This window comes from Urocitellus parryii, chromosome 1 (genome assembly GCF_045843805.1).
Source record: "Urocitellus parryii isolate mUroPar1 chromosome 1, mUroPar1.hap1, whole genome shotgun sequence".
Taxonomy (NCBI): Eukaryota; Metazoa; Chordata; class Mammalia; order Rodentia; family Sciuridae; genus Urocitellus; species Urocitellus parryii.
Genome location: NC_135531.1, coordinates 108,446,929 through 108,468,108, shown reverse-complemented (window position 1 = coordinate 108,468,108; position 21,180 = coordinate 108,446,929). Strand labels below are relative to the sequence as shown.

At 38.2% G+C, this 21,180-nt stretch overlaps 2 protein-coding genes across 2 annotated transcripts in view; both read left to right on the top strand.

The window, feature by feature from the left end:
* The window catches only part of Prrc1 (proline rich coiled-coil 1), a 40,628-nt gene extending 31,774 nt beyond the window's left edge, over positions 1–8,854 (top strand). Inside the window, exons 8-9 of the mRNA XM_026413833.2 lie at positions 1,763–1,865; positions 5,552–8,854. Of these exons, the coding sequence (XP_026269618.1) occupies positions 1,763–1,865; positions 5,552–5,761 (313 nt within the window). The 3' untranslated portion in view covers positions 5,762–8,854. The remainder of the gene's footprint in view (positions 1–1,762; positions 1,866–5,551) is intronic.
* Positions 8,855–18,721: 9,867 nt separating this feature from the next.
* The window catches only part of LOC113200423 (cortexin-3), an 89,811-nt gene continuing 87,352 nt past the window's right edge, over positions 18,722–21,180 (top strand). The window contains exon 1 of the mRNA XM_077801205.1: positions 18,722–18,886. The gene's annotated coding sequence lies outside the window, so the exon portion shown is untranslated. The remainder of the gene's footprint in view (positions 18,887–21,180) is intronic.

Here is a 21,180-nt window from a genome sequence, read left to right as displayed (position 1 = left end):
TCTCATGCCTAACAGTTTAGTCAGTATACTATTCATGATAGACATTACTGTACACAAATCATGCAAAATAATGCAAAATAAAATTCAGCTAAGCTTGGCTTTGTGGATATTTCATAAATACATTTTCTTGAGTGAGAAAAATATTGTAACAAAATATGAAATATTGATTAGTATACCAAATAAAATAAGTCACTATTTAGTTATTTATTTAGGCACTGGGGATTGAACCCAGGGGTGTTCAACCACTGAGCCACATCCCCAGTCCTTTTTTTATATATTTTTGGGATAGGGTCTTGCTAAGTTTCTTAGGACCTTGCTAAATTGCTGAGGTTGGCTTTGAACTTGGAATCCTCCTGCCTCAGCCTCCAGAGTCACTGGGATTACAGGCATATGCCACTATGCCTGGCCCTTTTTAGTGTTTATTTTGAGACAGAGTCTCATCCAGTTGATCCTGGAACTTGCCATCCCAAGTAGCTGAGATTAGAGGAGTGATCTATCATGCCAAACTAGTGGGTTAACCTTTTATGGAATTACATTTTAGGATAAATTAGATGATTATTACAATTATTACAAATATTTTACAATGTTCTAATATCCATAAATAAAATTTTTAAATCATCTAATTTATCCTAAAATGTAATTCCATAAAAGGTTAACCCACTAGTTTGGCATGATAGATCACTCCTCTAATCTCAGCTACTTGGGATGGCAAGTTCCAGGATCAACTGGATGAGACTCTGTCTCAAAATAAACACTAAAAAGGGCCAGGCATAGTGGCATATGCCTGTAATCCCAGTGACTCTGGAGGCTGAGGCAGGAGGATTCCAAGTTCAAAGCCAACCTCAGCAATTTGTAGCAGTTTTAGGATATGAATACTATAGGCATTACAGATTGCCATTTTAATATACAGCGGAGTTGCTTTTGTTACTCCATATTTTACTTGTTTTTTTCCCCTGAATATGTAAATAGTCTCCTGACGCATCTTACATTTCACTGCACTTTATTAGATGTGCATATTTTTAAGAATAGAGATTATTTTCCTGCTCCTTTGCTTTTGTTGTTTAAATTCATGATTTCATGGTGTCTGGTTGTTTCATAATTCATGTAATAGAGATTCTGGTGTTGCTGTAATTGTCTTAACAACTCAGTATTAGAAACTTTAGGTGATAACTTGAAACTCTTGCTTTTTTATAATTTTTTTAATAGACTTTATTTAGTTAGTTAGTCGTTGATGGGCCTTTATTGTTTTTATGTGTGGTGCTGAGGATGGAACCCCATGCCTCACACATGCCAGGCAAGTGCTCTACTGCTGAGCTGTAACTCCAGCCCCTATAAGTATCTTTTCCTTTGGAGGAACGTTTTAAAAATTGCTAATAACTTTACTAATTGGTTGAATATTAATGAAATTGGTAATATATTAACTTTCTCATGTTGAGCCTAGTAATATTTTTAAAAATATCACTCATGAGAAGCTGTTATATTCATGTTTGAATGAATATAAGTTCATCTGTTGCATATTTAAGCTCCCAGTTTCCATTGTTTCCCTGTCTTAGCAAGGGGACCTTTAAACTTTTCCTTTGCTGTTGTTCTAGATTGTTTTTCTCTTCTTGGAATTTAGCCAGCCAAGAAATTTTTTATGTTGTTTTTATGGATTGTCTTCTTACAGGTTGATTTTTCTTTTAATTAGTTTGTTTTTCCTTTTTGTTTGTTCACTGTAACGTATTTAGCAGGTAATCAGTATGAAACTCGTGTTCTGTTGCAGGTGGTTTGACATTGGTTGTTTGATAGTTGAAGACCCTGTCCATGGCATTCACCTAGAAGCTTTCACGCAAGCCACACCGGTGCCTTTGGAATTTGTACAACAGGTTGGTTTTCTTGGCTTTTTCATTATGCTCCAGAGAAACTTGCAATATTATCCTTCAAATTTTAAATGTATTTTTTGTTTAAAATGTTTTAATTTTGTTTTATTTCTCTTTTAGTCTGTTTCTTTGTGCAGATCTCTGGTCATTCCTGGTCATTCCATGTCTTACTATTTCCCTGTTTTTGTTTTCCCCTGTTTTTGAGAGGTATACATTCAATGACCAATTGTCATTTGCTTCTTTTTTTTTATGATTATGTTTCTTACTCTGAGATCAGAATGTTTGCTTTTCTGCTTATGTCCACATTTCATTTACTTTCCTCTTTATTTCACATCTTTACTTTCACTGTTATCTCTATTTCCTTTTTCTTTCATCTGATCTTCCTTTCTAGTTACTCATCTTTAGTAACAAGTCAGTATTAGAAACTTTAGGTGACAGGTATGTCTTTAAGGTTGTTGACTGAAAATAGATTTAACCATGTACCTGTCTGTGTAGTTTTCAGAAGATTGTAAGCATAAGTAATGATCCTTCTATATTTTTGTATAAATTTTTTCTAATTCTCTAATGGACAAAATGGAACATATATCTATACTGAAATTTCTGTACTGTTAAATGGCATTTAGACTTTTTCCCCCTCTTACAATTATTTGGCACATGTCGGCATTTGAGAGTCTGAAACTATTGGCATTTGAAACTATTGGGTTTTCTCCCAAGAATATGCATGTATACAGTTACATATTAATTTGGCATGTGAGTTTATCAAATTGCTAAAAGCAATCACTGGCCTTTTATAGGTTTATGGTTTCGAAAAGGGACCAAGAATTAATGCTTGGAATTTTGAAATTTTGCTAAAACTTATTTATACCATAATTTCTTTTCAGAGGATTAAGAAAACCATTTTATAGATGTTAACTAAATTCACTCCAATGAGAAGGTGATTAAAAGATTGTAAATGAATAATAGATTACTGTTGTTCCATTAACTTTTAAAAATTAAATAAAATGATAGATTTTTCTAGAAAAATATAAATTTTACTTGTTGCTTCAAGAGTATTAGGTTGAACCATACAAAGTTGCTGTCATTCATAGTCAAAAACAGTCAAATGTTGTCACTTCCATATGATTCAACCTAACTACCTCAGCGAAGCAGTATAGTGAAAGAATTCCATCTAATCAGAAACCCCTGAGTGCTACAGAATATTCACAGGTGATGATCATATTGATAGAGCATCTCTCTTAACGCCATAGAAAATTTTAGTCCTATCACTTAAGAATTAAAGGTCAGAATTATTGGTAAAATTAATAAATAAAATTTAGAAATACATTAGAAGAACATATACCCTGAACATAAAGAATTGATTCCAAGAGTCAAAGAACCATTTGCCAATAGCAAATTAGTTTAGTAGTTCAACATATGAACAGAGTAAAGAATAAAAAGGATTTCAGTAGAATTGAAGGTATTTGCTAGAAATATTAACTGTACTATTAAATAGCCTTTGTTAATTAAGATTAGAAGGATATAAGTGTACCAGAAAATCAAAGTAAACTTCAGGTCTAATGATAAAACATTAGAAACCTGATAATTACAAGGATGTTCCTATCACAGTCATTGTTAACGTTGCTGTAGATCGAGGTCAACACACAGTGGCCCACAGCCAAATCTGGCCTGCTCCCTGTTTTTGTGAGTGAGTTTTATTGGAACACACCCTGCAGTCTGCTTACATGTTGTTTATAGCTGCATTTGTACTGCAACAGCAGAATTGAGTAGTTGTAATAAAGACTTTTTGGTTCCCAAACCTAAAATATTTACTCTCGGGCTCTTTATAGAAAAAGTTTGCTGACCCCTGTGATAGATGTCTGACCATTTTAAAAAGACAATTTTTGTTTCACTTTTAGGATTATAGATTGGAAAAAAAATAGACATGATACTCAAAGAACAAAGTGGACCTACATATACTAGTATCTAAAGATACCTATGACATATTGCTAAGTAAATGTCAAAGCCAACACAGCTAGTATGATCCTACCTATTAACAGGTACATATATACCCTTTAGAGTATATATAAATGAATAGAGGGAAAAGGCCTGGAAAGATGCACAGCAGGCTGTTAATGTGGTTAACTGAAGAGTGATATTCAAAGGGTGGCATTTACTTTTCATTTTATTGTCTGTTTTTTGGTTTTTTTTTTTTTTGCCACATGGTTTTAACATTCAGAAGATACAGTAGTGTGTGCGTTGAAATGCCTTCCTTTTATTTCTAGCTATTCAGCTCTTTATATTTCTTTTTATCCATCCCGTAATGTGTTAAGTTTGTGCTACTGAATTATTGGAATTTTTTAATTTAAGGGAATAGAAATCAGCCTTTAAAGGAATAACTGTTACCATAATAGACATAGTAGTAAAAATGTGGAAAAAGTTTTATGTAATTTTTGCTTGATAAACTTAAATGCGAACGATTCTTCCTTCTCCCACTTTACAAGCCTGCTATTCTGGATTTTTGCAGTTAATATCAAATACATTGTCCCTCAGAAGTGTGATCCTTGGCCTAACATCTTAAGTATTGCCTTCGAACTTGATAAAAATGTTGCCTCTCAGGCCATACCCAGAGCTACTAAATAAGGATATGCATTTTAACAAGAACTTCTTGGGATTTGTGTTCATATAGCAATTTGAGAGGCACAGTTTTATAGTGTCTCTAGAGACCTTAATCATTTTTCTGACATGTCTCTTTCATATAGTCAGATACTGACAGTGCAATATATATTTTGGAAAACAACACTGGAGCAGGTTTACCAGATGGTGTGCTGTTTCTGTCAAATTTACTTGAAAGCTGTTTTATATTTGTTTTGTTTCTCCTGGAACCAGCTATGGAGTTTCCAATTAGATTTCTTAGTTAGGATGTGAGAAACTATAAGGTTTTTTGGTGGAGGGAAGCCCCTCAGATAGTAATACTCACCACATTTGGGGATCACTGTATAGTAGATCCATTCTACGTATGGATGTCCTCCTCTGACCACATCTAATGAAAAACCACACCATTTCTGGCTTTTGAGTGGAAGCAGATATAGCTAGGTTGGGCCAGCTACAAATGATATAATAATGATTGTTGGTGTCCTGGACTGGACATTACTTGACATGCTAATCATGTTTCTGGGGATACTTTCTACAGACTAATCATGCGGTTTTGAAGCCTTTATTATTGCAGTTTCCTTTTTTTTCTGGTTGCAATTTTATGGTTATAGAATGATAACTTTAGCAAAGATAATAATCTAGTGACACTGAATATGGAACTAGAATTTAAGTCTTCTGACTCTGAGCTCTGTATAGGTGCAGCTCTGAGATTTAAGACTTAGACATGCTCAAGGCCCTAGGTTCAACTCCCAGCACCACACACACACACACGCACATGCACACATACACACACACACACACACACACACACACACAAGATTATATTTGAGGAACAACCAAAGAGCATAATGGTGTTATTTTTTTAACAAAGTAGATATGTGCTGTATTATTTTGATTCTTTCATGGCCTTGTAACTTCATACCATTGCCTGTATAACTGTGTCTCAGGATTTGTCATAAGCTATATTAAAAGTAACCTGAGAGATGTTACTTTGAGATGTTACATATTGAATTCCAACGTTTTAATGCATTATAAGTAATATGGATTTTGTTTCTCTGTAGGCTCAAAGCCTAACTCCCCAGGACTATAATCTGAGGTGGTCAGGCCTTTTGGTGACAGTGGGCGAAGTTCTGGAAAAAAGTTTACTGAATGTCAGTCGGACTGATTGGCACATGGCTTTTACTGGCATGTCTCGTCGACAGATGATCTACAGTGCTGCCAAAGCAATTGCAGGCATGTATAAACAGCGCCTGCCCCTTAGGACCATGTGAGGGAAGACCTGTCTAGGATACTGAGACTTTCTTCACTTTTAGCTTGATGTCGTTATACCTTCTTGAATAGCTTCAATGAATTTAACAGTTTTGTAATTTTCCTGTAGGCTGTAATTTTTTTTTTCTAGAGAGGCATGTTATCATTCCAATAGAAGAAAAAAAATAGATCCTTTTTATAATCATATAATTATACATATAGTTCTCAGAAAAAATATACAAGTATATTTATAACACAGTTTAATATACCAAATTTATATAGTGGAAATTCATGTGCAAAGACATTTAATTTAAAGATGTGTACTTGATTGTTTTGTTTTTAAAGAAGACATAGTTAATTAAGGAACATGTCTATTGAATATTCTTTAAAAACATTGTTCTTTTTGTTTTTTTGTATGTGCACATGGCCTCAGGTCTGATGGAGAGCAGCTTGCTCAACAATTTTCCTTAGGACACCTACTTGTATTTAGAGAGATGTCACACATTTTTATGCATGTTTTATACAAAGTGGGCCAAATACAGAATTGATCATTTCTATCTAGTCATCATGTACACATACAATCTGGAAAGTCATCCTTGTTTCCTTTTTTTTTAAAAAAAAACTAATTTTTGGCATTTTATAGATTTATACTATGAACATTGGGTGATACATTTTATTTTTTCATTGCTATATGACAACTAAAGGGCAAATAATTTGAGTATATTTTAGATCAGAGTATTCATATTATTTTTGTATAATACTGTTCAGTACTTCCAAGAATAAATTCTGACAGTGGCCATTGTATGTGCTTCCACCCATTCTCCAAACTTTTACAAAAGACATTTTTGAGAGGTGATTACTTTATTGCCTATGAGAGGGTATGCCTCAGATTTTAAGTATGGTTGCTTCTTCTTTCATTTGCCTTAAGCACAACTTTTCTAACTGCCATTCTGCCTTTATTTTTTATGGAAATTTTCAAATAAACTATTTTATATTCAATCTGGTTTATTTAGTTCGTTGTGTTTGTATTTAATGAAAGCTTTTTCCTCCCTCAAGTAATATATTTTACAGTTGGGATTTATATAAATAAAAATTAAGTAAATGTTTTTTCTTGTACAGTTGAACTCTATGCAACTTCAAATAACTTTGATAATAGTTTCACATATAAATGTGATTTTATTTACTCTTATATACTGTTATTTTGATGTAAAAGAATTAGCACAATCTGGCAGTTTTATAAAGGATGATGAAGGTTGTATCCTGCACTGTCTTCATATGTAAGGTTTGCTTTGTATTAATGTTATTTAAAGTAATTATTTCATTTTCCCCCCTTTTTTACTTGAGAGTGAGAAGAATTAAGAATTCATTTAGAAACTATAATGTATTTTCATTTCTGAGCACCATAAAGTGAAATTCCAACTTTTATATCAGTCAGAGTAATGAGAAACAGAAACAAGACATAACAAGTTGCTGTGGTGTACTTTTGTTTGGGGTAATAGGATCAAAATACATTTTTCCCTCTTTGTGAGTGAAAAGAGAAGCCTTTTATACTATTTTCCTCACTCCTTTAAGTCCATCCTTCTCTAATAGTATTTTATCAGGGCTTTGGCCCCATGACAGAAACAGTCTACCATAGACTGAAGACAGGTATGCCCAAACTTAAAATATTTCTGCTACTTTCCTTCCTACTATAGAGAAATTTTATAGAGCCTAAAAATCTGAGTTTTTCTTTCCATTTTGTTTTTCCAAGTCTGAAACATCTTATTTGATATCATTGAGGATTGTTCTGATAGAATCACAAACATTGCCATTTCCTGGAATCCTCAAACTTCTGGGGCAGAGCTGCTCCATGGCTAGGTTGGAGCTTGATAGCGTTCCTGTACCTAATATTGGTGAGCCTTTTGCTGCTTTCTGAACAGTGGGAGTGGGAGAGGTGGAGGAGAGAAGGGCAGATAGAAGAGAGAAATACATGCTTTCGTCTGGCCTCCGTTTCCTTGGCCCAGTTCTCTGAAAGGCAGTAGAGCATGGCTGACTCCACATGCTCAGCTTTCCCAACCTCCTGGGATTTCCCTTTTACATTATGATCAAGGAAAGAACTTGCTCTCTCCTGGCAGCTTAGCCAGACAGTCTTGCTGTGATCATCAGTCTTAAGGCCAGAGCCTCCAACTCCTCTGTGCCTTTTCTTCTTGTCCATTTCCTTAATAACTCCACAAGAGCATTTTGGGAAGTTGTGATAGATAGCTATTTGCTTTTTTTCTTTCTCAAGCTTTTAGGAAAACCTGTCTTTAACACAGTTTGTTATCATTATTGTGGTTGCTTGAAATTTTTTTCTTCTGAAGAACCCCAGATTATTGAGTTTCATGTTTTATCTATTTTAATCCAAGTTGGTGAATTCTATAAGCTTCTACACTTATTTATTTAAATTGGTGCGAGAAAAATAGGAAAAATGCAGAAGATTAATTTAACATCAACCTCAGATTATTGCTCAGTTCCAAGTTTCTCCTTGTATTGTTTTTTTATTGTATTGGATTTTTTTTCTTGTTTGTTTTTTGTTGTACTAGGGGGTAGAATCCAGTACCTCAAGCACACTATGGGAGCCCTCTACCACTGGGCTGTAACCCCACGCCCCTGTTGAGTTTTTGAGACACCCATGGACCTGGCTATGCCATGTACTTCTTAAGTTGGAAAGGCCTTGGGTGATGCTGGTGGTTTCATCTTCTGATTCTTTGTTATTATTGCTTTCTCATTCTTTGTTCCTCAGTCTTTTGAGGATTAATAAAGTAGAAAATTAGGATGGAAAAAGGCAAAAAGATAGTATGGTAGTAAGTGTGAGTACATTTAAGAGTATAAATGAAACTGTATAATGTATATCTATTCAAATTATGCAGTTAGCAATTACTCAGGGTCGACTAAATTAACATGCTGTTGAATTTACTCTGTTCCTTGGCTGGAAAAAAAAAATTCAAAATAGGACTTTGTGATTCACGAAGCCAAATTGATAACATTCTATGTTTAAAAGTTGTTGGGTTAAACATAAATTATATGGATTTTTATTCTGGGACATGGTGTTCTTTTTGTGATATTATGCAGAATCATGTGTTAGATAAAATCAGTTTTGTAAGTATGTACATATTACATAAATAAATACTTATTTCTCAAAGGTGTATAGTGATTTTTTAAATACTAACTTATATTGATACTACATTAGATATTACTTTTTTATCTGAAGTGATTACTGATTGTCAAGAGTTCTTACAGAACAGCAACTTCAAACACCATCTTTCTGGTGGAACTGTCACATTCAAATACACCACAGTTGGTAGGGTCAGGGTTAGAGAAGGAGCTATTAGGAGAGATATACATGAGAAATAAAGGTAATAGGCAAGAAGTTAAGGCTTGTGCTTCTCTGGAAACCTTTTTAGTACTGGGTTTAATTTATCCTTGACTTCCAGAAGTGTTTTTAAATAATTTTATAATATTAATTTTAGGTTCATGAAAAATTAATTGAGAAAGATACAGGGATTTCCCATATGCCCCTGTCTCACAAATGCATAGCCTCATCCATTATCAAGGTTTCCCACCAAAATGGTTCATTTGTTGCAATCAAGAATCTCATTGATGCATCATAATCATCCCAATGTATGGGGTGATTTCATTAGATCACATTACATTTTGGTGTTTTGGTGTTGTGCGTACTGTTTGGATAAAAGAAATGTGGATCCATTATTATAATCTCATAGAGTGACTTCATTCCTAAAATTTCTTGTTCTACTTATTCAAACTCCTGGCAACCACTGATATTTTTTTTGTCTCCCTTGTTTTTCTTTCCTAGAATGTCAAATGTTCATATACTCTGTAGCCTTCTCAGATTGGTTTCTTCCACTTAGTAATAGGCACTTAAGATTCATCCATGTGTTTTCATAACCTGACAATTTATTTCTTATTAATGCTGAATTATAGTCTATTATCTGAATATATCACAGACTACTTTCCATTGACCTGCTGAAGGACGTCTTGGTTGTATCCTAAGTTTTGCCTATTATGAATAAAGTTGTTCTAAACTTCTACATGCAGGCTTTTGGGTGGACTACGTTTTCAGCTCCTTTGTGTGATATACTATATTCATAGTTCCAAATTCTGCAAAATAGATGATATTTCTGTTCTGTACATTTTAATATAAAGTTAAATGACTGGAAGTTGAGCTCCAGCATCCTGGTGGCACCCGTACCACTCTGCCTCAGTGCCTAACATAATGATAAATACTAACACATTAATAAAAATGAATAGATATTTGATAAAAGGAGCACAAGTCTGATTCCGTAGGCCATTATTTTCTTTCCATATTATACAGTGTGTTAATTGATGTTTTCATTTATTTTCGATAAAAATGCTTTTTTAAAATGCCACATGCTAGTTAGATTTTAAAAGACTTAAAAATCCATTGACAATTTTACATGATGATGTAGAAAGGGGTTTGAATGGATGTAAGGGTGGTCCAGTGGAGCTCTGTGACTTCTGAAAGGAAGCTGTTAGAGGAAGGAAGAACTTGAGCCTAAAACCCTAGGCTGAGACTTGTGCTCACCTCTTGGGAGTACAGAAATTTCGAGCAAATTTTGCATCCCTGTGGGCCTCACTTTCTTCATCAGAAAAATAAAATTGGAGATACCAAAGGCACAGCGTCATTGTGAGATATAAATGAAGCAAAATATGTACTCAGCTCTGGTCTCTCTCATGAACAACTCTCTACTCAGAAGCATTTAAGTATATGGACTGTTCATGAAAGGTCCCTGTTGGGGTTTAGATATGGGTGTCCCCCCAAAGCTCCTGTGTTGTTGCAGGAATATTCAGAGGTGAAATTATGAGAGCTGGAACCTACCAGGACTACCGTACTGGGTGGTAGCTGCTGGCAGATGGGACATGGCTGGAGGTGGGTCACTGGAGGTGTGTGCCCTTGAGTGATTCTATCCCTCCCCCTCCCTGCGCTTCTTCTCCCTCTGCTTTCTGGCTACCATGAGGAGAGAACTTTCTTTTACCAGACCCTTCTGCCTCACTTCAGATCCTGGGTAATGGAGGAGTCGACTGAAAATGGACTGAACCTCTGGGACAGTGAGTCAAAAGAACCATTTCTGCTAGGCATGGCAGTGCACATCTAATCCCAGCAACTTGGGAGGCAGAGGCAGAAGGATTGCTTTTGAGGACAGCCAGCAATTTAATGAGGTCCTAAAGACAAGACCCTGTGTTCAATCCCCAGTTTTTCCCCTCCCCCAATACAAAGAAGAAAGAAGAATACCTTTTCCTGCTCTAAGTTAGTCTTATCAGTTATTTTAGTTGCAGATATGAAAAGCTGAGTAACAGCCCCCAAATGCTGGCCAATTACTTAAGACTATATAGGGCAAGGGGATAAATTCTGTTGGACTTGACCATTTGACATGTCAATTACTTCTAAAATAATTTTTCAGGAGTCATTTTGACTATATTACATATTCTATTGTACTTTGATTTATGTATTCCTGAAAACCTCTGCTTTTTGTAAAATTGTGTGCTTGAAGTTAACAGAAGTTAAAAAGATAAGTTAGGGACAGATTAATCAAAACCTTTATAATTTTGAAGCCAGAGTCCTAATAAACCTGGTAATAGCCACTTACTATAATAGCCCAAATTTTTAAAGTTACATTCCTAATGGAACCAATATTTGACCCAGTTATCCTACTCTTCAGTATATACCCAAAGGACTTAAAATACTTAAAAAAATTACTATAGTGATGCTGCCACATCAATATTTATAGCAGCTCAATTCACAATAGCTAAGCTATGGAACCAACCAATGTGCCTTTCATCAGATGAATGGATAAAGAAAATGTATATATATATATATATACACACACACACACACACACACACACACACACACATACAATGGAAAAGAAGAATGGAATTATGGCATTTGCCAATAAATGGGTGGAACTGGAGACTATCAAGCTAAGTGAAATAAGCCAATCCCAAAAAACCAAAGCCTGAATGTTCTCTCTGATATGTAATTGCTAACTCACAATAAGCAGGTGGAGAGAGAGTAAAAGTTCATTCATTTAGACAAAGGGGAATGAAGGGAAGGAAGGGGGGATGTTCAGAATAGGAAAGAATGAATTGGACATAACATTCCTATGTTCATGTATGAATACACAACCAGTGAAACTCCACATCATGTACAACCACAAGAATGGGATCCCAATAAGAAAAAGTCATACTCCATATATGTAATATGTCAAAATACAGTCTACTTCTTGTATATCTAAAAAGAAAAATAATTTAAAATGTTACATTCAACAGTATAGACCTTTACCTTAATGGGGGGGGACTTAGGAAACTAGCTTGATGGAAAGGGAGGGCAGTCATAAAGGGCCAAGTGTACTAAGTTATTTTAGGGGGGGGGAGACAACAAGATAAACGACAGAAGGCTCAGGGAGAACTGTGCAATGAGCACTTCAAGGGCAAGGCAGGGAACTCATCTAAGGCAATGTCAACACATGTTGAAAGCGTCATCAGTGGAAACTGCAGGGCTTCAGGAGTTCCCCTGCATTTGTGACTTTGCAGTTAGATGCTGTTACTTGGTTACATGAACCAGCACTGCCTATCAATTATGATTAAGCTAATTATGGCAGAAACATGGGCTGGCTGTTTCAGGACAGACTGAACTTGCCATTCATCTAATGCTTATTAGAAACCAGTGACCATATGCATAAAAGCTCTTCGTAAACTACTGTAGGCAAAGCCAGCACCTGCAGGGGTCAGGCAATCAGCAGTGAGTGTGATGGGAGGGGACATGGGTGACAAGCAACAGAAAGCAAGACCCATCCAGAGGCCCAGGCACACTCAGTGTCCGCTACCTGTGGCCTCAGGGACTGCACTCTGTGGCCAAATCATCTAATATATATATATATGTATATATTCTTTTTTCCCCAAGAGAATCAAGATGTCTGGATTTTTAGCCCACCCTCTTGTAACTGATGAAAGTAGTTACGATAGAGGGTTGGCAGTCAACCTTTGGACTCCCTGTTGTAACCTATTGGAATAAAACAGAGCTTTAATATGAGAGTTTTGTGATGGTTACATATGGTTTGGTGAGTTGGTACCAATGGAACTCAAGATCTGATCATTGCTGAAATTGCTGGGATGCTACATAACGTGTATCCTAAACACCAAGATTACATTCAGTTATCAATCAGGTTACCCAGTGTTCCTGTTTATTTTCCTGGAATCCAGCTATTTCATCTGTTCTTTCTCCCAAAGCGGGAAAAGGTGAGTTTCCCCTGTGTAGAGTTAGTTATGCAGGATGTGTCCCAACACCTGGTGAAAAAATTAGAGCCTCATGCAGTAGCCTAAACTCTTCCTGTAACCTTGCCCATTATCGATACAAAAAAAGAAAAATACAAGTGTTTCTAATAAATATAACTAATTGGATTCTTAAGTCTCTTCTGTAACATAAAAACTGAAATAGTTTTGAGACTGAGCACCAATTAATAGAGCTGGTCATGGAAAGAACACTTACAAGGACAAGCCTTAATACCACAGTTTTACATTTGCGTAATGGTTTTTTGGCAAGCTGGGTCTTTTTCCCCTGTACTCTTGCCTGTGTTAAGTACTCTGAAAGAGTGTAGACGAATACTCTCATCAGCAGGGACTTGGCAACCAAGTTCTCCTCCCTGGTCCCCCTGTGCCTTGCTTTGGCCTCAAGACAGTGAGCTAGCCACCCAGGCAATGTTTTATGAATTCAATGCTATGGAGAGAAAGCAGGAAACTGGGGTGCGGGGTAAGTGGAGTCCACGAATCTCTTTCAGATCACCCATTTTGGTAGGTGACGCTGTGCTGCTAGCAGGAGCTTCTGAAACAAGATGAAGTGGCAGTTTGCTTACATGATTTGTTTTTTCAGCTGACTTCACCCCAGAGCATATATAGGAGGTGAGAGGGGGAAAAATTATTAAACCACCTATTAGTAAAAACACACTTTCCCCCACTTCTCAGTATAAAACTGAGGAATGGCAGACAAACATTTCCATGAGGTAATACTTGACCCTTGAATAAGCTTCCGTTAGTTTTTTTTTTTTAATCAGTCTATACCCAATACAAGTGAAAATGTACAAGGAATCATGATGTAAAGGATAGATATATTCAGCATGAAATCAGAGACAACTGGATTCTCTGACTTTCCACTGTTCCTGAAGGAAGAAAGAGCAAATCTACTTTACCCTGTGCATGTATATATTGTATATCAGATAGATAGAGAATAACTAGCAAGCTGAAACTCCAACCAGTGAGTGCCTGTGACATTCCAGGCACTATCACATCTAGTGACTTACTTAGTCTTCACTTTGCATGAGAAGTATTATTGTCTCCATTTTTCAAGTGAAAACACTGAGGCTCAGAGAGGTTTATTACTGGCTTCAGCTCACACAGTGAGTAAGAGCTGGCAAAAGGACTCAAACCTTGTCCTGTCAGATGCTGAATTCCATGCTCTTTCACAAGGCTTCCAAAATGAATTTTGACTGATGAGATGTAGATCAAATGAAGCTGGCCTTTAAGATTGCATACATATCTTTTATTACATGCATGTAATATTACTGTGTGTGTGCATACTACTGCAAGCCAGGCAACTCCGGGATGTATGAAAAAAGACTAGAGTTTTGCTCTTGAGCAGGTTGACATGGAAACAAAGGCATAAATGAGATAACAAGACTCTTGTGACCAACAATGCTGTCAGAGCACAGTGTGGGGTCATGGGTGGGAGCCAGCATGATGTTGGGGGATGGTACCTGAAGGAGATGGCATTTATAGATCTCTCAGGATGGCCAGAGGTCTCCACAAAGAGAGCAAAGTGTGTGGGAGCCTGAAAAGATGAAGGTTTAGTTTGTTCAGAGAAAGACAGCATGTTCTATCTGAAGAAATGGGAAGAGAGCCCAAAGAAGTGGGTTGGGGCCATTTCTTATTATTGTTCTGTTTCATGGTATTGCTAGATAAGAAAATGCTTCTTTTGAAAAGGAGCTAGTAGCAGAGTAGAAGATGAATGACTGGTGAGCAAATTCAATTTGGAAGAGAAAAAAAAATAGTCTCAGTGGGAAATGGTTCTAAGACCTGAATTAAGGCAACGGTGTCTGGAACAGATGTATAGAAGATGTCACATAGTTTAATGACCATGCCACCACAGGGAAGGAAATAAGAATGTCAGCATGGTCTCTCCCTGGCACTATGTGGGTCTCATTGGCAGAGATTGTGCTCTGGGCAGAGGAACTGCTTGGAGGAATAAAAGGTTTGCCCAGCAGATGTGTGTGGGAGATACTGAGGCACTTAGGTCCTCCACTGACCTGAAAGGCTCTCAACCCACGAGGGGCCAGTATTCTGCTCTGGCTGTGGCTTGTAGAACATTTGAATTCTGATTCTTTATGGGTCTCCTGGAGCTGAGAGACTTGTGTGATTTGGGGAGTATACCTCAATTACCTTGAAAAACTCAGCACTCACCCTAGTGAAGTTCCTAGAGATATGAGGCAGAAACTGTCCTTTCTCTTAAAGAAAAGTGAAACTTCAAAAGTATTTAGGAACTCTTATCTGATAAACCTAAGGTTGCCCGTTGATAGGTGCTTTCTCAATTATAAAGGGACTCCAACATGGTACCAGAGATTGAACCCAGGGGCACTTAACCACTGAGCCACATTTGCAGTCCTTTGTTTATATTATATTTAGAGACAGGGTCCCACTGTATTGCTTAGGGCCTTGCTAAGTTGCTGAGGCTGGTTTTGAACTCTCAATCCTCCTGCCTCAGCCTCCTGATCCAAGAGCTTCTGACTCTTCGCTCCCTGTAAGTCTGGGTAGGCTTTCTCAAAGTCAAGGAGGCTTTAATGTAACTGGACCCTGCTCACCCTGTCACTAGAGGGCACTAGATGCACATAAAATACCTAAGTGTCTAAATCCAGTAATGTTCTTCAAATAACTACGAATTGCAAATGGTCTTTAGTAACTCCATTTCTGCTACGGAGTGAAGCAAGCATACTAAATTTGACTTCATAGTGCTCTTGGATTTTTCTTTTGTTCAGAAATCTAATAAGTTGCAGACTTGAAGACCAAATGATTCTTCACAAAATTACAGGACTCTGCATGAACTTTGCTACCAGTTATCTATCTGGCTCTTACCATGTGCTGGTTAATGTCTGAATCTTATATGAATTTTTCATATGGTTTTATTTCTGTTCCTGCAACAAATGAAAATGGTTGATATCAACAGGAAGTCTCCTCCACCTGGCAAAACTATAGTGTGCCACTCTGTGTGGAGTATAGTTATGTCTCTGTAAGACCTGCAAGTTAAGATCTATTGAAATTTTAGAAAGAAAAGCAGGTTGGACATTCAATTTATGTAACACTACCTGAGACTCTGCAGAAATGAAGTGTCACGGGGAAGCTGCCTGTGGCAGTTTCTATTGGGTTTGCCTCTAGGAACTGAACCCCTGTGACAGCCCTCACTTGAATTTACACAAGCAAAAACTGGGCTCATTGTTTCTCATCTGTAATGTTTTCCCCAATTCATAGTTATTATTTGACCAGAGGGGGAAAAAAGGAGGGGAATATTCATCACAGAACCATTAGATTCTGCTGAACACTGACAAGATTTCGGAACTGAATAAAATTACAGAGACTGCCTACCCCAGGCACACCTGGATCAGATCAGCTACAATTCACACCTGACGAGAGGTCACAAGATTGAGACTGTGGGAGCAAGAGCACTGGGTTCTGCCGTGGCAGTTGCTGTGAGGTGTCACATCAGATCTGCAGTCAGTGTGCTTTGTAATTAATGTCCATCCTACTACATGGACGTGAACCCAATAGCCTATCATGATGAATGAGCTTCATGATCCCAAGAGAAATAAATTTTTCCAAATAGAAGGTGAAAGAAGGACTCAGAAGTATGAATTACAACAGCCTTCAACCTGTGCATTTTCTCCAGGACTGAGGCAAGCAAGCTGGAGGGTGCCCACCCCACCCCACCCCATCCAGCAGGGCTGGTGGAGGAAAACAACCTGACATCACACAGTGAGAAGCCACCATGTGCTTGTCACTGGGCAGAGGCTTACAGCATCTCAACAGCCTTGTGATATAGAACCTTTGTTTTTGTTTTAAAGGGGAAGAAATGGGCTTCACTTGGTTTCAAAATTTTCCCCAGGTCATGATGCTCAATGAAAGAGGTAATGGGATGATAAATAGCAGCTACATTGATGATACTTATACCCCATAGCATCTCTTGTGTAAGACTGCTAGGGGGACATGGCCATGCCCATTTTATGAGTTAGAAGCCTCAGGCTGGGAAAGGTTAAATCACTTGCCCAAATGACCCCCACCTTTACCATTGCTATCCCCTCACCCTGTCAGTCCTGTCATGACCCTTCAAGTACCCCTGCAACACCATCTTCCCAGATCTTCTATCTTCTGCTTCCTTTTAGAATAGAATAGAAGAGGAAGCGGGGGGGGGGGCTCCTGATGAACTAATTCACTGGCATACCTGAGAACGTTGTGTTAAGACTCAGACCACCAACCCCAGCATCTCCCAGCCAATGCCTGGCAAAACAATGGCTCCGTGCTTCTGCCTACACAAAGGGCCCCTTGGTCAAAAATTTAGAAAATTTAAAATGCTCCATTTTTCTCTGAGATTCTTAGCTAACATTACTATAGCAAAAGGCTCTGAGAAACCCTGGAATACTGAAGAAACTGTGAATTTGTGACTCGGTTCCATATGTAAAACAAGTTAATGTAGATGAAAGCATTTTTAATAGACCCTACATAGGCAGTCCCTCTTGTGCTTCTACCAGCACCACCTACAGGCCCTACAAGGTACTTGTGGGGCTAGTTGTAGAGATATCTGTATGTACAGATGTTTATGGACAGACAGACTTTCAGAGCCCCCACAGTCCCCTCGGCATGTGAAACATATGGTAAGATAAGGATTTTCAATCAGACAGGTGTGGGCCACGCTCAGCTTCACTATTGATTAGTTTTGTGACCTGAAGAAGTCACATAACCTCTCTGCGCCTCAGCAGAAGATATAATGCTACTTTATATAATGTTCCTTTATGATTGTAAAGAGCAAAGAGCCCAACAGTCAGGAGCTTTTATTTTCCTTACATCCAGGGAGAACTCAAGGGCACAATTCTGCCCAGCAAAATTTAACTTCCCTATATGCTTCTTAGAAGCTATTTTGGTAAAAAGTATAAATTTCTTCACTGTAAAATTTATTTGGCCAAAAGCACGTGTGAAGGTTGATTTTCTTTTTTCCTTTCCATTTATTTATTTATTTTGGTACTGGGGATTGAACCCAGGAGCGCTTTACCACTAAGCTACATCCCTAGTTCTTTTTATTTTTTATTGTGAGGCAGGATTTTGTTGAGGCTGGCCTCAAACTTCAAGTCACCATTCCTGACTTAAAGGTTGATTTTCTTAATCCTTCCTGGAAGAAAGTGATGAAGCAAGAGAGGAGGAGCTTGATAAGTGTGGGAAACCATGGAGAAGAGTGAATACATCTCTGGGAAAATACAGACCTCCCCTCAACCAAGGAAGAGCAGGTCTGGAGGCAACTTTGGGTCCCATCTGTTGGAAGCTATATGCTGCCCCAGGTGTGAGACAAGCATCAAGATGGAAATGGGTCAAATAAGGGATATTATCTACTAATTTCTAGAGATTCCATGTAATCTTTTAAATAAATTCAACTTCTTTCCATTTGAATAATTGTCTAATTCCTCAGATATTTGATTTGAAGAAATTTTCCTTTGGGAAAATACTGGGAAGTGTCAGGTCTCTTCCCCACTCACTTGGACCAATTTCCCTTCCTTAACTCCCTACTCCTTGCAGGTCAACATCCTGGAGGAGCCAACCAGGGCAGAGGGCAGGGCAAGGAGGCTGCAGAGGAGGGATTAGTCAAGGAAAGTCAGAACGGTGATGGGAAGGGCAGAGGGACTTCTTTTCTCAAGACTGTCCATCTGCCTTGCACTCAGAGGCTAATCAAGGCATTTGAGAAGCAGAAGAAGAAGAGGTAGAGAGAGAGCCAGGGACACAGCACAACCAGCAAATGAAACCTTGCACACACATCACAGAGTAAAGAGGAAGAGTGTGCATTTGTGAGTATGTGTGATGTGCATGTGTGATTAAATTAAAGACAATGTGTAGGCTTTGCAGATCACACAGGTATGTAAATAGATATTGGACATATTAAGGTCTTGGGCATCTTAGAGCAATACACTTAATAAATTGCTTTTGCTACTTTAAAAATCAAATCTATTAAAAATGGGCTCATTGGAAGCATGACAGGATTTTTTATCAGATTAAACCGATGGAAGGAATTGTGGTTGCTGTGAGGTTGCATAAATACTTGGAAAGCACTTGTCAACAGAGTGGGTGCTCAATAAATGTCACTTTTTCTTTCCCTGTTTTTCATTTTTTTAAAAAACAGGATAATAAAGAAAAAAATAAGAGAAGGGAGAAAAGAAAGTAGAAAGGAAAGGAGTGAAAGAAAGAATAAAATCTACTCCCCACCCTAGGAGACTATTTCAGCTAAGATGCAGGAGTTGTGCATTTACATAGTAATAATAATTGTGAACATTTCTGAGAGTTTTCTGTATTACATATTGTGAGTCAAATTCTGCAGCATGGGAGGTGTTTTTGATTAGACTTTAGAGCTAATCTACTATATAACACCGTTGAGTATTTTAAAGGGACCCAATACCATTCACATTTGATATGCCCTCTTAGGCTTGTTTCTTATTTCTGAGCATTTGTTTTAAAAGAGGAAGAATAGTTTTAGCAGCAGTGAAGTGCACCTTTAAAAAAACTAACTTCTGAAATCAGGCTGTGATCATATCATTGACCTTGGTTGGACCAGAGGATTCTCTGAAGCCCAAAGGCATGAATGGATCTCTTTGTGTGCTCAGCTGTCATGCAAGCCAAGCCAGCCTGGGTTTTGTTTTGCCCATATCCACAAAAACGCCATAGACAAATCGGTTTTGATTTACAGATATGTGTAAGTAGACGTGATTTCCTCACCAGGAAAAAGGCCTGAGGGGGCTAATGCACTTTAATTTATATGCTCAGGACTCCTAGGAGGGGCTTGGTTAGAAGGAGTCCATCAGCAAGAAGCACTGCTCTCAAATGCTTCCTGATGGAAAGTAAATCTGGGAAAACACCAGGGCCAGAAATTGGCAGGGAAGACTTGGACAGAAGAAGAATTTGGAGAGAAAGGTAAAGGTTTCATAAATTTCACATACAACCATATTTTGTTTTTCTGGATCTGATTTTCCTTATAGCTTCTTCCTGTTTTTCAGGCACAGGTAGCCTTTTTTGCCTGGAAAGGACAACTACTGTGTTTTGCCCAGGTAGCTCTCTGTTCCATAAGATTTCCATATTAAAGAGGTTGATTTAGTCTGGTCAGTTTGGTGTGATTTTCTGTGTAGATGGTTCCTTTTCTTCTCACAAGCAGAAGTGACGGCTTAACTGTCCTCAAAGCTCAACAACATTTAACAGGGACCTCAGCACAACTGCTTTCTGGATAAGCAAACCTTAGGAAGTTCGGCTCAGATAAGTTCCAGGGCTGTCCCCCTCCAGGATGCTTCTCAGTGGGTCTGTGGGACAGGGATAAGGAGATGAAAGCTGCTTTAGCTCCTCAGCCTACTGGTGAGCTTAGCACTAAGAAAAAATCATTGCCTGGCTGCAGGTGAAACCCCTGGGCCTAGGGAACTGTGTCACTCAGAGGGGCACTGGAGACAGCCCTCTGCAGCTTCCTAGTGCTATTCTACACATTTGTCCTTTGTTCCCTCACAGCCCAGAGACAAAGACTGCTCTGTCCTTTGTTCGCCTGGCCTCGCCTATGCAGGGCTTTCTGCTGTCTCTGTTTCTAAGACTGAGCCTGTGACCGGAAGGTGATAAAAGAAACACATTTCAAGTAGTAAAAACAAGTGTCCAAGAAAGAGCTTTCCATCCGGTGGTAACAAATGAAAAGGCCAGGCCTCCTGTCTCTCCATCTGGATCTGGAACGGATGAGGGAGGAATCTCAGAGCGCCAGTGAGCAGCTGTCAGCAGGCGCCTTGGGCTTGGCCACGCTGCCTTGAGCAGCGCAGGCTGGACGCTAGGCGGCAAGGACATATTTTCAGGGCAGCTGCTCTGGCCACTGTTTGGATTGCTCTTGCTCTCCTTTGTCCCATTTCAGTGGTTTTTATATTCTTTTTTTTTTTCTCTCTCTCTCTCTCTGTCACTTTTTCTCTACCTTCCTTGACTTTTCATATTTTTTTCCCCTTCTGTTCAAAAACTCTTGACAACCCCTTCACCTTCCATTCCCTCAAGTCCCAGTTCTGTAGTGGGCTCCTTATGTGTTTCCTGGCAATGATGACAGCCTTAGTGGCTAGCAGGTACTGAGAGCATT